This window comes from Phascolarctos cinereus, unplaced genomic scaffold (genome assembly GCF_003287225.1).
Source record: "Phascolarctos cinereus isolate Bilbo 61053 unplaced genomic scaffold, phaCin_HiC Scaffold_8;HRSCAF=390, whole genome shotgun sequence".
Classification (NCBI taxonomy): domain Eukaryota; kingdom Metazoa; phylum Chordata; class Mammalia; order Diprotodontia; family Phascolarctidae; genus Phascolarctos; species Phascolarctos cinereus.
The window spans coordinates 20,623,234-20,642,903 of record NW_027556291.1 but is presented as its reverse complement, the minus strand read 5'-3'; the positions used below and the strand labels follow the sequence as shown (position 1 = coordinate 20,642,903).

Here is a 19,670-nt window from a genome sequence, read left to right as displayed (position 1 = left end):
ACAACTCTCTCTGTGAAAAAAAAATTATATACACACAGATATATACTCATACATCTATATTACTAAATATTACGTAGGTATCAAATAGATTTTAAAGTTTTTTTAAACCCAAGAATTCAATTTAAATCCCATGCCTCAGCTTAGTAGTAGTTTTAATCAACATGCTATCTTGTTTGCTCTAGCTCTCCCTTAAAAAAAAAAAAAGCCAAGGCAATCAAATGAATTTACGTTACTTCCTTTCTACTGCTGTCTTTGCATTTTGTTCATATTTCAAATATTCTTTATTTAAATATGTTCTGCCTGAACTATTGACCAGTCCCTTCCTTAACTCCAAATCATATAAATGACTTAGAGTAGCATATCTAACAGCTGATTAGTGTCCCTTCCTAAAATGTCCCATCAAGTATCTCCAGATTCTCTTCCTTTGAGATTATTGTAAATCCACTAAGCTGAGCAAATTATCTTTTTCCATCTCACTTTGAATTTAAAAACCTCCAAAATATATTTCTTCCCTTGCTACTTTCTTTAAAGCTGAATCAATCAAAACTATCTCCCCTCCCTGCCCCAAAGCAAATATCAATTGAAATTTATTCTCTGAAAAAATGGCTCAAAGTCCAGGATTTCTGAGGTTCTTTTCTAATACTTACCCAGGTGTTTTATCCATCTCAGTCTCTACATCAGCCATACAAACTGGCCAAAAATCTGAAGATAATTAAGTCAAACCTTAAAGAAAAGTAGGCTGATACAATGAGAAATCATTTACAAATTAACATGTACAACAACATGGCAGCCTTTTTCCCAAGATGGCATTGAAACAAGGCCCAAAAACATTAGATCAAGCAGACCGTAAAGAAACTATATGACCTCAATGTGACCAAGATCAACACAAAGATCTGGCCCAATGGAGAGAAGGTGGCCTATGTTTAACTTGCCCCAATCTGAGATGCTCTAGATAACGTCTATGATACTGGAATCACCTAAGCTATGTCTAACCAAGTTGTTCCACTATAGCCAATTCTACACATAATAGTGCGTTTTATGCTACTTTTAAAAAGCACTAGAGAATAGGAAGGCAGAAGATTCCAAACAATGTTATTTCATAAGATAGCAAAAAGCAGTAAAGGCAAAAACGATTCTATCATAAGCTCTGCGTGAGACCCAATTAACACACGGATCACTCCAAGAACATGTATAGATAAAGCCAGTAAGGCAAGAAATAGACAGAAAATGGAACAGATCTGTCAACCTTGCTATAATATAATGATCTACTTTTATTGTCAGTGACAGAGGAACCATCACATTTATAGACAAGCGCCTCGGTCCTCAGAGTGCTATATAACTAAGCACAAACGACACACGAGCTGGGAGGACATCCATGCTGGGGGTGACAATTTTGAAAGAATTAAGAAAAATATTTTTATGTGATATATTAGGGAGGGGAAGATGCAAAAAGAAAAGAAAATATTACCTAAAGCAACACCCCCCCCCCAAACACTAACAGAAATTAGCTTTCTGAAAATATGCTCAATGGCCAGGACTCTCAGATTTTTTTGTTAGTATTTCTACTGCAGTACTCTACACCAAGTCTCTGTCAAGTAGCCAAAGACATTGGTAACTAGTGACCCATATGCTTATTTTCTCATCTTTATAAAATCTTTGAGAAGAATCCACATATATATCTATATATTGGCAGAAAAAAAAAAACATGAGAAGTAAACAGGGAGGCTTTCACAAAAGATTTTCTATAGCATGCCACATCTTTACTGTTACAACAGTGAAAGGTACAGAGAATACAAATACTGCTCAATTTCTTTACTACTGATAATTATAAAAGCATTTATTTCAGCAGAGCAAAATGTAGCAAGAAAGGTTCTCCTGCAGAAAAGACTCTCTTGTATATGTTACAATCATTCAATTTTCCTTAATAAATGTGACCCCATTTCATAACATTACATAAACTGGAGGGACAGAGGCTCACCAAAGTTGCTTACCATCATCGTGGAGGATATCCAAAAAGAAGAGGGATTTCCTACAGATGATGAGATGTTCCTGTTTGGGGATGATATTATGCTGATTAAAAAACAAGCCCCAGAACATCAAAGGTCCTTCTCAATAACACCTGTGATTATTTAAAATATAGTTCCAGCAATGAATCCAAGGAAAATTAAATTGACGAAAAATATCTATTGCCCACACTACAGCACACAGGTAGAAGGCTAGTAAACACCAGCATACAAACACATATGCATACATACACATATATGTAGTAAACTAAGGAGAAGCTTTAGATATGGAGATCAAATCTGAGGCTACTGCAATAGTCCAGACTGAAAGGTGATGAAGCCCTATATGAGAGTGGCAGATGTAAGAGCAGAAAGCAGACACTGGCAAGAAATGTTGTGTACATAAAAAAGACAAGATATGACAACTGACTCAATATGTGGGGTAAATCAGAGAAATAGTCAAAGAAGACACAGAAAAAAAAAAAAAAGACACAGAGTTCACGAACCTGGAGGTTGGAAGGATGTGTGTGCCCATTAATGCAGGTAATGGAGCTACAAATCTATATGGCCATTCTAGAAAACTATTTGGAACTATGCCCTAAGTCACTAAACTGTGCATACCTTTTGACCCAATGGCACTACTACTAGGCCCACAACTCCCAAAAGATCAAAAAAAGAGGAAAAGGACATGCATAAAAATATGTACAGCAACCTTTTTTGTAGTGGCAAAGAACTGTAAGTTAAAGGAGTTTACATCTACTGGGTAGATGAGTAGTTGAACAAAATCAAGGAGCATATATTCCAATGTATATGAATGCGAAGAAATATTCTGTGCCATAAGAAATGACAAAAGGGATGGTTTCAGAGAAGCCTGGGAAGACATGTATGAAATGATGAAGAATGACGTGAGAACCATTTATACAATAATAATAACACTGTAAAGACAAACAACTTTGAAAGACTCAAAAATTCTAATTGGTGCAGTGGCCAATCACAATTCTAGCAGATAGATGATAAAGCATGCTACCCATCTCCTACCAGAGAAATGATGGCCTCAAAGTGCAGAATGAGACATACATTTTTGGACGTGTCCAATGTGGGAATTTATTTTACTTGACTGAATATTGGTTAAAAGGCTTTTGTTTTTGGTTTTATATCTTTTTGTTTTTCAACTGGGAGGAACAAAAAAATAAATGGTTACTAGCTGAAAAAAGTAAAATAGTGAAAAAGTTCTATCTTTTAAAAGATGCTAGTGCCCTTGACAATGATGGTGAAGTTTGGAAAAGGAGGGCTTGGAGTGGTGGGGGGGGCAGGGAATAAATGAATTCAGTTTCCCACATACTAAGTCTGAGAAGCCTATAGGACACCCAGTTCAAAATATCCAATAGAAACTAAAAGTCAGCACTTCTGCTTCTGGGAGCCAAGATGGTGGGGTAAGAAGTAAGTGGCTCTTACTGTCCCTTATTAACCTCTGAAAGCCCACAAAATATCACCCCAGGAAAAACTCTGGAACAGGTGAACCAGAAGAAAGGAGTGCAGCAGTCCGGTAGCCCAGGTAGCTTGAGGGATTAATGGGAAAGGCCCCTCTTGCCCCAGGGGAAAGGGAGCAGTACAGAATGGGAGACATCCCAGCAAGCTAGCAGAAAGCCCCACCTCAGCATACCAGGGGGAGATCCTGAACCTCAGGTGTTGGAACAGGCAAACATCAACACCAGGACCCCCGAGTGCATCAGTACAGGCGGGGGAACCAGCGGAAACCAGCTTGGAAAACCACCACAAGCCTTGGCGTTCCACGGCAGCCAAGTCTCCCAGTGCCTCAGCAAACCTCTGGGAAGTGCTCCAAGAGGGAAAGCCCCAGGCAGAGAAACATCCATGTGAAAGGAAGTGAAGAATGTGAAAGGAAGGAGAGGCCCAGATGAGCAGGCAACCTCCAGGGGCCAGACTACCCACTCCTACCCCTAGAGCTCCACTGTGGCTGATTCTAGCCCAATACCAGGTAGGCTGCCAGCACGCTACAGCCTCCAACTGCCAGCAGTTGAGGCCCCAGCACACAAAGTCGGTGACTAGGCCCCAGGCTTCCAACACAAGAAGCTTGGGTGGCTGCCCCCTGCCCCCAGCAGGAGAGCTCAATCTTTTTAAAGGCCAGGAAATAAGCAAACACCATGAGCAAAAATAAACGTACTACAGATTCTTATTATGGGAACAAGGAAGATCAAGGCAGAAATTCTGAAGAGGACAACATTGTCAACAAACCCACATCTGGAACCTCAAAAGGGAACATGAACTGGTCTGAAGCCCAAAAAGCCTTCTTAGAAGAGTTCAAGAAGAACTTTGTAAGTCAAATAAGAGAGGCAGAAGAAAAATTGGGAAAAGAAAAGAGAGATATGAAAGAGAAAGTCAATAGCTTGGAAAAGGAAGGACAAAAATTAACTGAAGAAAACAACTCCTTAAAAAGCAGAATTGGCCAAACAGAAAAGGAGACACAAAAACTCACTGAAGAGAAGAATTCCTTAAAAAATAAAATGGGCCAAATGGAAAGGGAGGTACAAAATCTAACAGAAGGAACTAAAAGTTGGGAGAGATACATATATCTAAGAGGAATCTATATAGAGATGATAACTGAATCCATGAGAGGTAATGAGATTCAAGTGAAAGAACAGAAAGAAAAAGAAAAGAAGATCCAGGACAAAGCCTTGGGGAAATACTCATAGGTCATGGGTATAACATGTCCAATACTTTTCTCAGTTTCATCCTTCTTGACCTCTCTGCAGTATATGACATTTGTGACCACTGTCTCTTCTTGTGGTTTACATGACTGTTTCCTCTTGGCTCTTTCTACCTATCTGACTGATCCTTCTCCATCTCCTCTGCTGCATCTTCATCCATGTCATGCCCAGTAACAGTGGGTATCCCTCAAGGCTCTGTGCTCTGAGCATGAATAAGGAGAAGATAGGGTGAAACCTGAGTTGAGCCCTACAAGACTGCAGAAATCAGAGGAGGCGGAGGTGAGGAAGAAGCCCACTGCCCGCATGCGGGACCACTGATCTGCTCAAAGGCCTGCTGAATTACAGAAACAGGCAATAGGCCAGTTTGGCCAAAAGGCAGTATATGAAACTAACGTAAAATAAGTTTGGAAAAGTAGCAGGGAACAAGAAAACGACAGGCTTTCAAAGTCAAGTTATGGTGTTTGTATCTTAGCCTAGAGGCTAAGGGAATGACTGTGACATAATCATCCATGTGGCTTAGGCATCTCTACTTTGGCAGCTGTGTGAAAAATGAATTAGAAAGGAGAGAGGCTGGAAGAGGGAGACCAAGAGGTCACTGCAACAGCTGAGGCAAAATGTGATGACAGCCTAAAAGAGGGTGATGAGGAGAGGGGAAATAGATGTGAAACACACTGAGGAGGAATAATCATCAAGATCTGGCAACTGACTGGAGATAGGGTAGTGCGGGAAAAGTCAAAGGGAACTCCAAAGTCAGGAACCTGGGTGATGGGAGGATGGTGGTGATCTCATCAGGAATACAGAGGACTGGGCAGAGTTGGGTATGGAGGTGGGTGGGAAAGATAATGAATTCTGTTTGGGACACGGTGAATGCGAGAATACCAAAAGTGATTTCTTGAAATCTGAAAATCCCTTTTGCGTAAGAATGGTCATTACTTATCAAGATTATAGGACTGTTTTAGTGCTATGTGGGGCTGTCTTCTGTTACTATTTTTCAAGACAGATTTAAATAACATTCAACTTAATTTCTGCTAAATCTCTTAAATAGTTTTCTTTGTACATGGAAAATATAGTCTTGATATAGCAGAAATTATTTTAAGTATTTTATAAATAACAGTTCATGACATACATAATAATTTTTCAATTTCTTCATACTTATCCAAGCAGGTTAGGTTAAGAATCCACTTTCACTGGCATCTGCCATGGCTGGAATGCCCTCCCTCCTCAACTCTACCTTTTGGCTTCCCTGCCTCTTTCAAGTCCCAACTAAAATCCCACCACAGGAAGCCTTTCCAATCTCTGTTAATTCTAGTGCCTTCTCTTTGCTGATTATTTTGTGTGTGTGTGTGTATGTGTGTGTATGTATAAACACATTTATATTTATATATATTGTATATATATATATTTATTTTATATTATATATATGTATATGTGTATATATCTATCTATCTATATCTATATCTATATATATATATATCTATATCTGTATATATATCTTATAATCTATTTGTATACATAGTTGCTTATTGCCTTCCCCATTAGATTGTGAGCTCCTGGAGGGTAAGGCTGTCTTTTGCCTTTCTCTGTATCCTTAGCACTTAGCACAATGCTTGGCACACAGCAGATGCTTAACAATGTTTACTATGGACTTTCTTTAGCTTTCCACTTCCTAATGTGGTCCAGATCCTAATTCAAAACTTATGACTGCCACAAAATCCTTCAGCCTTTCTAGATATGGCTCAGGTTGGTCCACATTCTTACTATCATTATTAAAGGAATGTATAGCTTGCCTTTTAGATTCTAATAATGCTGCTCCTGCAAACTCTGATCTTTATGACACCCACCCATCCACCCTTTGTGTGTATGTGGCGGGGGGGAGTTGGTTTTGGTTTTCTTGAAGCAACTAGATGGCTCAGCGAATAGAGTGCTGGGCTTGGAATCAAGAAGACCTGAATTCAAATCCAACCTTAGATACTTACTAGCTGTGTGACCCTGGGCAAATCACTGAACCTCCTTTTGCCTTGATGCACTACAGAAGGAAATGGCAAGCCATTCCAGTACCCTTGACAAGAAAAGAAAACCCTATGGACAGTATGATCTACAGAGTCATGAAGAGTTTAGACATGAATGAATGAATGAACAACTTTATGTGTTTTGACTTAAGTTCTTGTTAAGTAGTTTCTTTAGGTACTATAAATGTGTGGTAACGTATTTACATATATCCATTGTGCTGATGTTTCAACTCCTGACAGGCAGGCTACATCTGTGCCTGTTTCCTTGTATAACACCCAGCAGAACGCCATTTATATGTGTACACCTAGTAAATATTTTCTAACAATGCTTTGCATCCACTATTCTGACATGGCACAAATAAACACTCATCCAAGCATCTGTTCACAACTTTGCGGGATTAGAGCAGACACCAAAACTAGATCTTATACCTGACGTCTCCGAAGCACTGCCTTCTTCTCCGAAGTCAAGGCAGTCAATTATTCCTGTATCACAAAAAGGGAGTGATGATCACTGGGCACTTTGACTTACGGAGAGAAAAAGTTAAGAGTCTATGTGATCCCGCAAACATCCCTCATATCACAACACACAAAAACATAGTTCTAACTTTTCTAGATGTAAAGTAGCTCCAGAGGGTGAGATGACAGAGATCAATAAGTTAAAAGGGATTTAAATCGGATTTCTAGGTACAACCCAATGTGAAATTCTGCTCACCTTGCAAGTTAAACACATATAGATTTCAAAGAAATAGACCATCAAAAAATGAATTCCTAAAGTAAACTAGGGAAAACTCAGTAACTGGGACAACTGGAAGACTGTTTAGGGGTCAGCAATATCTCTTACAATGTTCCCATTTCTGAAAACAGAATCTGCCATTCACACCTATGAACTTAGAGACAGAAGGCAGTTTAATTTTCTTTATTAAAAATCTACTGACTTAAACTAATAAAAACCCCCAAGTGCTTTCATTCACTGCTGCATCTTAAGTAGTTCTAAAATGCCATTCTACTTACGCAGACGTCATTTAGAATAGAAGGATGTGACTTACAAATGTCTTTGCAGGCGTGCCATTTATAACAGTAGCCTCGATGAGAACACACAGTGTAACTGCTTATGAGTAACGCTTAAAGAGGCTTACATTAAAACAGAACGTAGAATGGTGGTTAGAAATCACAGAACAGGTCGTGATAGAGTTACTATGCCAAGATACAAACTGAACAGTAGCCAAAGGAAAATGGTCAGCACTAGGAACAAAACCAAGTACCACACTAGGAAGGAAAGGGAAGGGAAGAGAATAAGCACTTATTTAGCATCTACTGTATGCCAGGAACAGTACTAAGTGATTTTTACAAATATTACCTCTTTGGTCCTCACAACAACCCTGTGAGGTAGGTGTGATTATTATCCCCATTTTTCAGATGAGGAAATTGAGGCTAAAAGTGACTTGCCTAAGGTCACACAGTTGTTAAGTTTTTGAGGACAAATTTGAACTCAGGTCTTCCTGAATCCAGGTCTAGCAGAAATTTTTTTTTTTAAATCCACTGCATTACCTAACTACCTCTAGTGTGACTTAATTCCATGTAGAGGGCATAAAAGTGGTGGCTGGGGAGTAGATCACCCTAACATCACTGCAGGCCTCCATTGGATCCCTGGTTTCCTATCAGAAAACGTAGAGGTATGATTTCCTCCAAAAGCAACAGCATGAGAGCAAATCTTCACGTAATAGACTATAGGTGCCATGAGCACAGAGCCTACTTTCCATTTGATCTTTATGTGTTCACAATTAGCACAGCGACTCGCCCATGATGAGTGCTTAATAAATGCTATGTGAACTGAGAGCCTTGTGGGTAAACAAGTCATTCTGTCATATGCAGAAATCGACTTATTTAACAACAAAATCCTCTGCTCACCTTTAGGTCAAATATGAGGTAAGAATTTTGCACGGGCTTCAGTCTATCCTAGGTGAAAATAATACAATTCTTTCCTAGCATCATTTTAAGAATTCCAAGTTCTTAGGCTACCATTTTTCTTTCAGTGGAAGCCAAAAAGGCACATTGTGAGTGGCTCCTTCCACGTCCCACATCCAAATCTGACAGCAATCCCACCTCACAAGTCCTCCCTTTGGCATAAACAAAACGCACCAAGTCAGACTTACCTGCAGAAACACTGGGGCAGTTCTCCTTGGCCATACAAGGGAAACAAGAAGGGAGTGTTGCCGTACCGCCCGAGACACCGAAGAAAGTTCTGCGTTTCTCTGAGGCCGTCCAATGTGCCAGTGCATCCCTCTGATGTCATTGCAATGGAATGAAGGACAAAGTGCTGCAGGCTGGGCGTCAGTTTTTGAGTTTTCAAGTATTCGGAAAAGGGACATTCCTCATAAGCTGTTCAAATAAAAATACGATTAAATAAGGGTCAAGAAAACAGTTTGTCAGCTATGCCTTGTTTAGTGCAAACAACGAACCCTGTGAAGAAGGCACATGTGTTTAAATTCGTACTATTTGAAGTCATAATTCTGTAAAATATGGTCATTGGCTCCAGCTTAGAGGAAATACACAATACAAATTCCAATAATGCAATCACTTCAAAAGATTCATTACTCATACTAACCAGACCCTGGCTGTATATGCACAGTTAAGTTCCTAATTCCTTGTCCTTGAGAAGGAAGCTACCCAAAAACTCAAGTCCATGGTCAAGGCTCCTTTAGTCACCACGGGCAAAAGGTATGTAGACCTTCCTATTCTTCTGGTGAATCAGCAATGCACACGTGAAAAAAGTAAACCTAAAACACCTCTTACTAATTAAGAGAGTCTGGGAAATCAGCTGTCATTGTCTTTTAAAAATAGCCTTTTTCATGGCCTAAGTAATTAGTTGTCTTGTTGTTTTGAGTCCAGGTAAATAGCAAAGATTGGTCTGAATATGACTGGCACTAAGTTTCTATGATTGGCAAAGCAAATCGAATTTAACATCTTTCCACAAATCCTTTCTTCCTTCTTAAAAAGTCTGTCTCATTTTCATGAAAACTGTGAAGTGTCACCAATAGTTACATTTAAAAATATAAAACTTTCATAGGAAAAAAAAAATCTGAGTGAAAATGAGTCAACAGTCACCGAGACTTTAAAAAAAAAGGAAAACCCTATTTTGTGGTAAAGCTAATAAAGTATGTGGAATGAATCTTGTTGTTTGATAGTCACACAAACATTAGTAACTTCCTAAAGAACTTTTCATCTTTAAACCAAGAACATATGGTACACAGTAAATAGATTTTTCAAGGCAGGAAATCCCATCCCTTAACAAAATATAAACATTGTATTGATTGCAATGTTTATTGAAAATATAGTTAAAGAACTCCCAGATCTAATGGAAGGCTTTCTCATTGGAAAAGGAGAGATTAAGAAAATGCATAAGGGGATGAGTGAAGTTGTTCAGGCAACAGAAGGGTAATGGAACGGGGGTGATTCTTCCAATTTTGAGAAGCGGTCAGAACGCTAACTTTACCGACAAAGATAGAGCTAGCAATCTGATGGTCCCCTGAGCAGAAAGGCAAAATCATACTCCTGGATCCTGCCCCATGTCTGACAGTGAATTGTCATCTCAGTCCCTCCCTTCTCCCTTCTCGCAGATGAAGGTTTTAAACTCGATGGTCATAAAGGCTCATCTCCACGTTCGATTATCTTGTACCACAGAATGATTTCAAACATTATGCTATAGGAAAAGCCCTGGAGTGCTTACACAAAATAGTCTATTCAAAAAGTCCAGCCTAAATGAATGTTCTGCCAGTTTTCATTACAGATTTATAAGTTTCAAGTTTATTTATTCTACGATGGGAAGAACTTGCCAAGGCTATTGTTTGGAAACCAATATTTTATTGATAATAATGGCTAACATTTATAGAGCACTTCATGATTACAAAGCATTTGATATATTACCTCATTTGATCCTTATAACAACAATGAAGTAGATAGTGCAACCCTCATTTGACAGATCACCAGATAAGGAAACAAGACAGAATCAGAAGGCCCAGGATGTGACTGCCAACTTGGTCCCTTGGCAGGTCATGAACCCAGACAAGTCATTTATCCTTTTTCTTCCCTCCTACGATACGGCCACCACCCTGGGGCAGGCCCTCATAACCTCACCCTGGGCCTACTGCAACAGTCTGCTGGTGAATCTGCCTGCCTCAAGTCTCTCTTCACTCCAGTCTATCCTCTACTCAGCCACCAACATGATCACGTTAGCACAGGAATGATTGTGTTCTCTTTCCCCACTATTCAATAAACTCCAGTGGCTCCTCATTACTCCGAGATCAAACATAAAATCCTCTAGCTTTTAAAGCCTGTCATTACCTGTCTCCTTCCTGTCTTTCCATTCTTTTTAGGATAATAATAATGATAGCTAGCTTTTCTGTAGCACTTTAAAGTTCACAAGGTGCTTTGCAAATATCTCATTTCATCTCAATGACCATGGGAGGTAGGTGCTATTACCTCCTTTATTCTAAATGAAGACACTGAGGCGAATACAAAGTTAAGTGACTTGCCCAGGGTCACAAGGCCAGTAAGTCTCTGAGCCATATGTGAATCCCGACTCCAGTTCGAGTTCTTTCCACTAAGTCACATAGCTGTCCCTTCCACGTACTCTGTGATCCAAAAAATCTTTCAGCTATTGAAGCTTTAAATGGCACTAAGACTGTTGGGACGCCCTATATGCGTATGAATATATTTTTAATTTTGGGGTAGAGACTTTGTGATTAAATCAGTGGGAGGAATATCTTGCATGAAGACTGTCTCTACTAATCCAGATAAGTCATTCCTTTGTAACTTAGAGTTCTAGCCCTGAAGTGACTTGCCTAGGGTTACAAAGCTAATACATGACAAAAAAAGGACTTGGATGTAGGTCTTCCTGACTATGTAAGGCCATGATATTTCCCTATTCCAATGGTAATAACAGAACAGAATAAAGCCATCATTTACAAACGCACAGAAAGGGAAAAATCATAGGGCAAGGGACTTTACCTGAGAGGTACTTAACTGGTAGGGGTAAAATTAAAACTGAGTGCATTAAAAACACTGAAAGATGAGAGTCTTCAATAGAATGAATCACAGGAATTAGGAAAAGACAAACCCCCATTCTCTCCATATAAATAGTATATGCTGTTTGATGAAATAACACTACCTTTGTAGTCCTCAGGCTGCTGTTCGTAGTCCAAACAAAATGTCAGAAATTTCATCAGCATCCTCTTTTCAACCATAGTGAGTTGCTTGCTATTAAAAACATCTGCTCTAGAGCAAGGAACCTGCAAAACAGGATGATCCGTCAGTGGAGAAATAGCTCTGTTACCCTGTTACATTGATTGGCTGTTAATTATTTTAATATCAAAATTACCTTCCCAGTGGTCAAAGTGTTCAAACTAATGGTTTTTTTTTTCCTTGAAACAACTGGGTAAATAATTTCTATTCTGGTCAGGTTGTTTTTTGTTTCTACCCATCAATTCTAATGGCGTTTCTGTTGACTACAGAGCTAATTAAATGTGAGCTCCCTTGCTTAATTCTGCCAGGTTGCTCTCTGTGCCATTAAAAGGACAAGGCATTCCCCTCCTAAACAGGAGGGGAATGGCAGCTTATGTCATCTAATGCTGCCTGAGAAACTTAACACTTTCCCAACTCCTATGTGAAGCTGCTAAACAACTCATCAAAAATGAGTAACAGATGCAGAACAAGTTCTTAGACTTTTATCATCTCCTGGGCATTTCCTAGGCCATGAAATGTAAGACTGAAAATTCACCACCATGAACGGGAATTAGGAGGTCTGTAAGACAGAGTGTGGCTTGCTTTCACCTCAAACATACTCCATAAAGAGCAATTTGGATTTGTTCACAGTCATCGCCTGCCATCAGTACAGTACCTGTAATACATTCCTTCTCGATATCCAAGAATCCTGGTAACATTTTTGAACTCTGCATATCGACTAACGCTTGATTTGATTAGAAGGTCAATTAGCAATCCTCGAGAATAAAGCAGCTGTACAAACAGAGGAAAAAAAAAAACTTAAGAGTTGAAAAAGTCAAAATGATTAAATGTATTTGGAATGATGAAATGGACATCTGGTTTTGAAAATGATCAAATATGCATTTTAGGCTCTTCACAGAATGAAGCCGTAATAACAGACATTTGTTGTTGTTGTTGTAGAACTGTTGTAGTCGTGTTGGACTGTGAGCCCATTTGGAGTTTTCCTGGCAAAGATACTGGAGCAGTTTGCCATTTCCTTCTCCAGTCCATTTTACAGATGAGGAACTGAGGCAAACAGGATGAAGTGAGTTGCCCAGCGTCACACAGCTAGTAAGTGTCTGAGGCCGGATTTGAACTCAGGTACTCCTGACTCCGGGCCTGGCGCTCTCTCCACAGTGCCACCCTGCTGCCATTATAATAGACATAAGTAATAACAATAGGTTACATTTATATTGCCAATTAAGGTTTGCAAGGCACTTTACACACATTAGCTCATTTGATCACATCAACAATCCTGTGTTTGGTATCACAGGTTATTACTACTATTCTCATTTTACAAGGAGGAGACAGAGACTCAGAGAGCTTAAGAGATGTGTCCAGTGAAACATGGCTACTTGAGGATTTGAATACACATCTTCCTGACTCCATATCCAGCACTTTATATTTACTATGCCAGCTGTCTCACTACATTAAGTTCTACAATAGCCAAATGGTCAGAGTGATATTAAAAACTAAATTATGAGGCCTAGAGGACTAGGAAAAAAGAGAAAATACATAAGCAAAAGACTGCCATCAAAATAAGCGAAACACAAAATGAAAAATATTACATATGTAATATTCCATTATTTAAAATGAATTCAAAAAAGAATGTGATGTAAAAATTAATCACTTTTTAAAAATTTTATAAAATATACTCAATTAAGCCAGGATTTTTAAAATTCCAATTGGGAAAAAATCCTTGCATTCTACATCTCTGATAAAAATCTACTATCCAAGTTAAATAGTTAATCAACAAAAATATATAAGACCAAGAGACATAAGCAGTGTAAGGGCATGAAAAGGTGTTCACTCTTCTTTTAAAAACTATCTACAACCATATGAAAGATTGCTCCAAATCACTAATGAGATAAATGCCAATCAAAACAACCCTGAGGTTCCACTGCACACTCAGCCAATTGGCAAAGATGGCAAAAGATGTAAATAGTCAATATCAGAGGGGCTTTGGAAAGACAGTACACTAATATACTACTGATGAAGCAATGAATCAATACAACCATTCTGGGGAAAACATGGGGAATCATCTAAATAAAGCCACTCAATTTTTCACACTCTTTGCTCAAATGATCCCACTGCTAGACAGATACAACAATGAGGTAAAAGACAAAAAGAAAGGTCAAATATACACCAAAATATTCATGGTGGCATTTTTTTATAGTAGCAAAGATCTTGGAACAAAGTATATGCCCATCACCTAGACAATGGCTAAATAAATTTTGGCACGTAAATTTAACAGAATCATAATATTAAGAAAGGACATACATGAGGAATTTAGAGAAATATAGGAAGACTTATGTGAACTGACACAGAGAAAAGAAAGGAGAATCAGGAAAACAATATACACCATGATTACAATAATGTAAACAAAAAGAACAATAAAAGGAAGCTGAATGTCAAGGACCTAGGAGAAAATACAAGGAAGTGAAGATGAAGATGTGAAGATGAGAAAGCATGCCCTTACATTTGTGTTGGAGAGTTGGGAGAGCTATGGTGAGACACTGTTGCATATGTTCACAGATATAACTGCTGTGTCAGCTTACCTAGTTTTCTTTGTTGTAAGAAACAGAGATTGGGAGAAATGGGAGGGAGAGGCATTTATATTCATAAATTATGATGATGGAAAAATGAGATATATCAGTAAGACTTTAATTTAAATATTAAGCCATTCAAATATAACATCCCTTTGTAATCACAGCTGAGCAGCAATGGTAAAGTTACTTATAGAAGGCAAATATAGCTCAAGAATTGATGACGGTCATTGCTGACATACATGTAGAGATCTAACTTAGTCTCTCAAGAATATCTTTCATAAAGAATACCAGAGAAACAAGTATTCTATTTTTGATAAAATTTTAAAAAGTACAATAGGATCTGTGTGTTCAGTACACTGGGATACCTCTAAATGCCTATAATTCCATAAAGGTTAAGATAAACGTTATAGGAACAGAAAAACAAAGACAGAAATAAGATTAGCTTTACTAGTAAGAAAAAAAAAAGGAAGCTCAAAAATCAATCCTGACCATTATACTGAGCATCAGAAAGGTCACTTAGGACTTTCTGTAAATCAATATCAGTTAAGTGAATTTTTATAAACTATTATATCAATTCGGCATTGCAGAGAACAAACACAATCGACATAGCTTTTCTGGAAACAACTAAACTGATTACACAGACTAAACAGGGCATGTTGTCTCATTATGTCCTTCCGAAAAGAGATAATATGCCTTTAGATTTGTTCTTTTATAAAGAAGAAATATGTTTCTAACAATAATACAATATATCACCAAGATACTAAATGACAAAATTATTAAGAAAAAAACCTCTCTTACTACTTCTATTATCTCACTTGCCTATAAAAACAAAAGACTTGAGTCTTTTGAGGTATTATTCCATACCACACAATTTCACTGACTAGGCATCTTGTGGCAAGATGTAGCTACATTTACTATATACGCTAATAAAATTTAACAGATTTTAACTGCAAACCCATGCATTTCTTAAAATAAAAAAAAAACTATAGAAAAGATAAATTTACTACACATGCACAAAAAAAACCCAGTTCTGACATATTCAACTTAAACCTACCTCTCATTTTTATTGTCCTTGCAAGCGTTACAGTAACATGTTCACAACATATGACAACTTAATAACAGGAATCTTTTTATTAAAATAATAAAAAATTGACTTTAGAACCTGAAAAATTCCTTGACTTGATAAAGCTGGTTCCAGAATTTAAAGTATAAATTCTTCTAAAATATTAACATAGTCATGCCCCCCTCCTCATCTTATTTTTTAGCACAATATCCAAGGTAAGCATTTTGGCAATAATATTTTATTTAATGTGCAATTCAATTTTTTAAAATCCAGGTCCCTTATCTGACCATTTATAGTTTTCTATTATAACATTCTTCTACTGAATACTCAAAATTCAATGATACCTAAAAGATATTTCCAAATATTTTTCTTTCTCCTTGAAAAAAAAATCCACAAGAAAATAAGGCTAAAAATCTGCCCCATAAACAATTTTCAATTTTCTTTCCAGAATGTGATATGCTGAAAAGTACAGCTAGAATGACAGACTGTTAAGATCTGGAAGGGAGCTAAAGAGGTCCAAAGAAATGAAATCTCTAACTAGTTCAGTAGAAAAGCATGGACCAGAACCCAGGAGCAGTTTCATATTTAATCTTGCTTCTAACCCTTCTCATTAGACTACTATTAATTTATCATTTTGATGAGACATAAAAATTATAAAATAAATCCAAATATTGCTACAATTTACAGAAGCGATAGAGAATTACACTTTGTTTACATAAAGCCAAATAGATAGTACACACTGTATTTGCCAACAACTAGGGATGTATAAAAGGGAATTTTTTGAGAATTTTAAAGCCATAGTACTTAGAAAGTCACATATTATTATGCCCATATTTACACATTCTGCTATTTGAATGCAATCATCTATTAATAAAATTTGGCATCTTTTTCAAATGTATTCATGATATAAATTAACATCCATATATTAAGAGCTTACTATGTGTCAAGAACTGTGCTAAGTGCAGGACATACAAAGACAAAAGTGAAACTCTCCTTGCCTTCTAAGGGCTTACATTCTAATGGAGAAGAAAACATGTATGTGTGTGTATAAAACCATTAAATACATTAAAAAGTTGATACAAAGTAACTGTAGAGAGTGGGCAGGCATTAACAATGGAGCAAAGGCCTCCAGCATAAGGTGGTGCCTGATCCGAGTCTTGAAGGAAACCAGAGATTTCAAGAGGTAGAAGTGAGGAAGGAAAGTACCTCAGGCAAGAAGGAAATCAAATACAAAGGCAGAGAGACAGGAAATGTAATTATTTTATAGATAGTATAGATAGAAAAAATTTTATAGATAATATAGATAATTTTACAGATAACATAGATAGAAAAATAATAACAAAATTCACCCTGGAAGATCAAAAGGTCAAGAATATCAAGGGAATCAATAAAATCAATATGAAGGAAGATAGCTTAGCAGTATCAGATTTCAAGCTATACTACAAAGCAATGAACATGAAAATAATCTGGTACTGGCTAAGAAATAGAGGGGTGGATCAGTGGAATAAATTAGGTACATAATAAACCCTTAAAGATTCGAGCTTCTGGTGCAAGAATTTGAAAAAATTTGTCACCATCTGACAAAAATAGCTGAGAAAACTAGAGAGCAGTTTGGCAGAAAATAGACATAGACCAATTTCTCACACCATATACCAAGATAAGGTCAAAATAGGTACATGATTTAGACATGAAGGGTGCTATCATAGGCAAATTAGAGAGCATGGAAAATTTTACCTGTCAAATTTATGGATAAGGGAAGACTTTATGACCAAACAAGACATAGAGAAGATCATGGGAAGTAAAATGAATAATTTTGATATTATGAAAATAAAAAGGGTTTGCACAAACAAAAACAATGTAGCCAAAATTAGAAGGAAAGCAGGAAACTAGGGGAAAAATAAAGCAAGTTTCTCTGATAAAAACCTCATTTCTCAAATATAAAGGGAACTGAGCCAAATCTATAAAAATAAGAGCCATTCCCCAACTGACATATGGTCAAAGGATATGAACGGGAAGTTTTCAGAAGAAGAAATCAAAGCTATCAATAGTCACATTTAAAAATGCTCTAATAATTCTGAGGTACCACCTCACTACCTATTAGACTGGCTAACATGACAGAAGAGGAAAATGACATGGTGGAGGGGATGTGGAAAAATTAGGACACAAATGCACTATTGGTGGAGTTGTGAACAGATCCAACCATTTTGAAGAACAATTTGGAACTATGCCCAAAGGGCTATAAAACTCAGCATACCCTTTGGCACTCTGAGGTCCATATTCTAAAGAGATCAAAGAAAAGGGAAAAAGACCAATATGTACAAAAATATTTATAGCAGCTCTTTTCATGGTGGTAAAGAACTGAAAATTGAAAGAATGCTCATCAATTAAGGAGAGGCTGAACAAGTTGTGGTATATGATTGTGATGAAATACTACTGTGCTATAAGAAATCACGAGCAAGATGGTTTCAGAAAAACCTGCAAAGACTAATAAGAACAGATGCAGAATGAAGTGAGCAAACCAAAAGAACAGTGTACAGAGTAACAGCAATATTGAAACAATGCTCAAACATGAAATCCTTAGCAACTCTGGTTAATACAATGATCCAAGACAATTCCAAAGAACCCATGAAGAAAAACGTTCTCCACCTCCAGAGAGAGAACTGACTGAAGCATACTTTTTCACTTTCTTTATATTTCTTGTTTTTTATTGTGTGTGTGTGTGTATGTGTGTGTTTTTTTTTTTGCAACATGGATAATATAGAAATATGCTTTGCATGACTTCACATGTATAGTTGATATCACATTGCTTACCTTCTCAATGGGTAAGGGAGGGGAGGGAGGGAGGAAAAGAATTTGGAACTCAAAAATTTTTAAATGAATGTTAAAAATAAACGAATAGAGAAATAAATGAATAGGGAAAGGAAGGAGGGAGGGAAGAGAGGGAGAGAGCAAAAAAAGAAAACACAAAACCCTTCCCTCAAATGTTTTCTCCTCTGTGTAGGCTCCATTCCCCCACCTACCTTTTACCATTCTCCCTTGGGCCCTGAACTCTATCTTTACTTGGCCTGAAACCTCAAAGGACCTCACCATTGAAGCAAATAGCTCTCTAGACCTTTCCACTAATTGCCTTGCCCACAACCCACCTACTCGAGCATTGCAACCCTTAGAGATCCCAGCATACAGTGCCTTATAATTAGGTCCAAGGATGAAAACCACATCACAACCACCAACAAGAAAATCAACAACTCTCCTGTCCTAATACTAGACATTTTCCTTGTCCCACCACATTCCTCAGAATTAATCATCTTGCCCAAAATACCAATATAAGACTGAAAAATATGTCTGAGTTTACTCAGACTATTTGTTTTACAAATATACAAACAGATACTATATGTAAATACTCTACCAAAAACAAATATACGAATAGATAACACATACAAATACTTTACCAAAAAGACCTCATTAATAGATTAACTCTAAGTGAGAGCTTGTAGAGGGAGAAAGATCTCTGGATTTCACAGAAGACCTGGATTGAATAATCCTTAGCCTATGTGTTATATATGACACTGCTGACCATTTCTTCCTGGAAATTCTAGGTTTTAAGGACATTACTGTCTCCTAGTTCACCTACTACATGTATGAACGCTCCTTCTCAGTCTTTTTTGCTAGCTCATCATCCATATTATTAACTGTGGGTACTCTTGAAGGTTCTCTACTGGGCCCTGTTCTCTTCTCCCTATATATTCTTTCCTTCTTTTTGTAATCTCATTAGTTCCCATGAGATTTAATCCTGTATTATTAGACATTTAATCCTGTCTATTAGACATTTCAAACTAGATTTCCCAGAGACATTTTAAAATTGAACGTGAATAAAATGTGTAAAAAAAGAAACTGAATTAATCTTCTTTCTCCCATATCTTCACCTCTTCCAAACTTTTTTGTGTCAAAGGTATCGCCATCCTGTGGACAGCTAGGTGGCATAATATACAGAACGCTGGATGTGGAGTCAGGAAGACATGAGTCTGAAGTCTGCAGCAGACATTTACTAGCTGTGTGACCCT

At 37.5% G+C, this 19,670-nt stretch overlaps 1 protein-coding gene across 1 annotated transcript in view; it reads right to left on the bottom strand.

Annotated features, from left to right (window-relative positions):
- CHM (CHM Rab escort protein) overlaps positions 1-19,670 on the bottom strand; it is a 179,623-nt gene that overhangs the window by 92,764 nt on the left and 67,189 nt on the right. Inside the window, 3 exon segments of the mRNA XM_020964591.2 lie at positions 8,892-9,117; positions 11,906-12,037; positions 12,645-12,750. Of these exon segments, the coding sequence (XP_020820250.2) occupies positions 8,892-9,117; positions 11,906-12,037; positions 12,645-12,750 (464 nt within the window).